Consider the following 3,202-nt stretch of genomic DNA (forward strand, 5'->3'; position numbering starts at 1 on the left):
TTTTGGCCGAGATTTCACGAATTTTTAATCATCCGCGTGCGCTTTATGAGCGGCATTTTGTTGCAGAGTGAGTTTCAAAAGCGCGTTTTTCAAAAATTTTTCTGGATAGAAACGCCCATCCAACGGTATTTTAAAGAGCGCCCTTTTCTTAACTAGTCCGCTAAAATTCAGGTTAATCACGCTTTTGGCCGAGATTTTACGAATTTTTAATCATCGGCGTGCGCTTTATGAACGACATTTTGTTGCAGAGTGAAATTCAAAAGAGCGTTTTTCAAAAATTTCTCTGTATAGAAACGCGGATTCAGCGGCATTTTAAAGAGCGCCCTTTTCTTAACTGGTCTGTTAAAATTCAGGTTAATCACGCTTTTGGCCGAGATTTTACGAATTTTTTATCATAAGAGTGCGCTTTCTGAGCGACAATTGGTTGCACAAAGAGACTCAAAATCGCATTTCCAAAACCTTCTCATGATTAAAACGCGCATTCAGTGGCATTTTAAAGAGCGCCCCTTTCTTCACTAGCACCCGAAAATTCAATTCAATCACACTTTTGACTGAGATGTTACGAATTTTACTCTACAACAGGCCATATTTCATGGCAGATTCCACTGTTTTCGACCCCAATTGTGAGATATTTTGCATATTCAATGTGAATAACTTTTGTTTATCATTTTTTTAATTTGCCGCTAAACTAATTCGACGCCTACACATGGCCAAATTAGTCTTTAAAAAACCCATCATTAACTCCTGCTAGTTAATGGTCTATGTCAACTGGCACATTATAATGAAAAAAAAATTAATGCGGTTTCCAAATGCGATAAAAAAACGCATTTACGTCTGAATTTTAATTACGTCCCCACCAACTGTTCATCCACATTGGAGTTCCTTTAAACAGCCATGGATGCTAATAACACCTTATATATAAACGGGGACCGTCAATTGAATATAAATATACAGTATTCGTTATTAAATTAGTACTTGAGCCAATAGTTGCAAATTGTTTATAGCAATGAAAGTTGTGTTGCTTTTGGTGGTCGTAGTCGGCGTGGCTTTCGGTGAGGAATATACCTCAAAATTCGACAATGTCGATCTGGACCAAATCTTATCAAGTGATCGGCTGTTACGCAATTACATTAATTGTCTGCTGGAGAAAGGAAAGTGCACGCCTGATGGCACTGAACTGAAAAGTACGTAGACGATTTTTTTGGTTTTTGCTCAAATTTTGCGTTCTTCACAGTGTCAGACCTGCAATGACTGCATTTCTACTCGAATTTTCCTCCTGAACATCTTTTCAACATCCAATTTACAAGTTGGCAGCAACAATCCAACAAAACAGTTTTGATTTTTTATCTGAATTTTCACTTTTATTCTGTTAAAGTTTTTTCAATCATTCCCGTAAATCAGCTGCTAATTTGGTAAGCTGCAACTGAACATAAAGTGCAGCAAACCAGCAAAAAAACGTGATTATTGAAAAAATTCTGCATAGATAACACAGAGGAAATCACAAACAAGTTGCGCTTCCAGAACCGATTTACTGCTTAAAAAATGGTCACTTAAAGCAATTTTTGTATTGAAACTATGCCCTAAAAGCCCCTAAAAGAATTCACCAGTTTTATGAATGATTTTTTAGAAAATTTGCCCGATGCCCTGGAAAATGAATGTTCCAAATGCACTCCCAAGCAGCGGGACGGGGCGAAGAAAGTGATTCGTTACCTCATCGAGAACAAACGCGACTACTGGGACGAGGTGGCTGCCAAATACGACCCAGAAGGCACTTATTACAAGAAATATCAGGAGCAAGCCAAAAAAGAAAATATAAAATTGTAAACAGTCGATTTACTTACACGAAATGGTAGTAGAAATAAAGTGATTAATCAGTTAAATCTTCTTGGGAATTTAGTTATTGAAAGGAAACTTCCTTGCATACTTGGGGGACATTCTGAACCCAATTTTCTTGTTTGTCCATTAACTGCTTAAACGTGCAATTAGCCAATTAAACGGCAGGCCAATGAAAAATTACCGCAGACAAGGTGGTTTGATGAATTCTAATGAAACATTACAAGTAATCGCATGTGATTAAGTGTGGTTGTTTAGGGAAAATTGCTTCGTATTAAAATATATTTACAAGTAGCTGGCAGGAGGCAAGTGAAACAACTTTCAAGGCGATCTGCGTCTATTTTGCTAGCGACAATATTCCATTGCAATTGTTACAGTTTGATGCCATTTTTCTCCAATTGTGCCTGGTAACGCGTGCGAAAAATGTGCTTTGGATCGAATCTGGCTTCCAGCTGATCAAAGTCGTTTCTCCGATGTTCAATTAGGAACTTGAGGGATTTTATGATGATTTTTTTCTGTTGCTCGCTGCACTTTTCACAGCCGCTGGCCAAAGCATCTGGTAGTCTCTCTGTAAAACAAATTTTTGGTTTACTTGTTGCCTCTAAACTGCTACGTTTTTCGCAAATAGAGTTTCACTCAGTGAATGGAGTTTTCAATTCTATATGCATTGATAGGAAAACGAGTTCCCTAATGGTTCAAGAGATACAAGAAGGAAGGCAACGCCCTGTTTGAGGCAATTTTGAAATCATCCGCCCAAAACTAATGGCTTTTTTATCTTGGCAGTTTGCGTGAAAATTGCCCACACTTTCCAAGTGATGTTTTACTATCTAAATGTAACTTCTAGTGCTCCTCTAAGTGCCGCAGAAATCAAAGCTCCAGCTCAATCTGTTTCTGAGATGTGAGCCAAAAGGTGGCGAAAAACATGCCATTTTCGCCCAATCCTACACGTAAATGTGCGATATTCAAATTGGGCCTTTTATGGGGAAACTGCCCCTGTTTCCCAAATAAACTTATACTTACTGGATGGGTTATTTCATTCTCTATCCAGTGGTAGGAAAACTTAAACATTTTGAAATAAAAAATGTATTATTTCCTTAAAATTGAGCGGCGTTTTGTTGCAGAGTGCGTCTCAAAAGCGCATTTTTCAAAAAAAATCTCGAAATAGAAACGCGCATTAAGCAGTATTTTAAAGAGTGTCCTTTGCTTCATTGGTGCCCTAAAATCCAATTCAATCGCGCTTTTGACTGAGATTTTACGAATTTTTAAGCACCCGCGTGCGCTTTATGAGCGGCATTTTGTTGCAGAGTGCGTTTCAAAAGCGCGTTTTCAAAAAAATTCTCGAGATAGAAACGCGCATTAAGCGCTATTT

At 38.0% G+C, this 3,202-nt stretch overlaps 2 protein-coding genes across 2 annotated transcripts in view; one reads left to right on the top strand and one right to left on the bottom strand.

Moving 5' to 3' along the window:
* The first annotated feature begins 873 nt into the window (after positions 1-873).
* Positions 874-1,884, top strand: LOC109536360 (ejaculatory bulb-specific protein 3). The gene is made up of 2 exons (XM_019902549.2): positions 874-1,184; positions 1,628-1,884. Exons 1-2 carry the CDS (start codon positions 1,007-1,009, stop codon positions 1,822-1,824), a joined length of 375 nt encoding a protein of 124 aa, XP_019758108.2. The 5' UTR covers positions 874-1,006; the 3' UTR covers positions 1,825-1,884.
* Positions 1,885-2,152: 268 nt separating this feature from the next.
* The window catches only part of LOC125504935 (ejaculatory bulb-specific protein 3-like), a 4,389-nt gene continuing 3,339 nt past the window's right edge, over positions 2,153-3,202 (bottom strand). The window contains exon 2 of the mRNA XM_048667707.1: positions 2,153-2,401. Coding sequence (XP_048523664.1) covers positions 2,205-2,401 — 197 coding nt within the window. The 3' untranslated portion in view covers positions 2,153-2,204. The remainder of the gene's footprint in view (positions 2,402-3,202) is intronic.

This window comes from Dendroctonus ponderosae, unplaced genomic scaffold, assembly GCF_020466585.1.
Source record: "Dendroctonus ponderosae isolate FM_Combo_2020 unplaced genomic scaffold, Dpon_F_20191213v2 Dpon_F_20191213_6, whole genome shotgun sequence".
NCBI lineage: Eukaryota > Metazoa > Arthropoda > Insecta > Coleoptera > Curculionidae > Dendroctonus > Dendroctonus ponderosae.

Excerpts from the sequence above, each read along its gene's own strand:
- LOC109536360 (XM_019902549.2), top strand. The coding sequence starts at position 1,007 with ATGAAAGTTGTGTTGCTTTTGGTGGTCGTAGTCGGCGTGGCTTTCGGT. Across the intron at positions 1,185-1,627 it reads TGATGGCACTGAACTGAAAA|AAAATTTGCCCGATGCCCTG; the intron begins GTACGTAGACGA and ends ATGATTTTTTAG.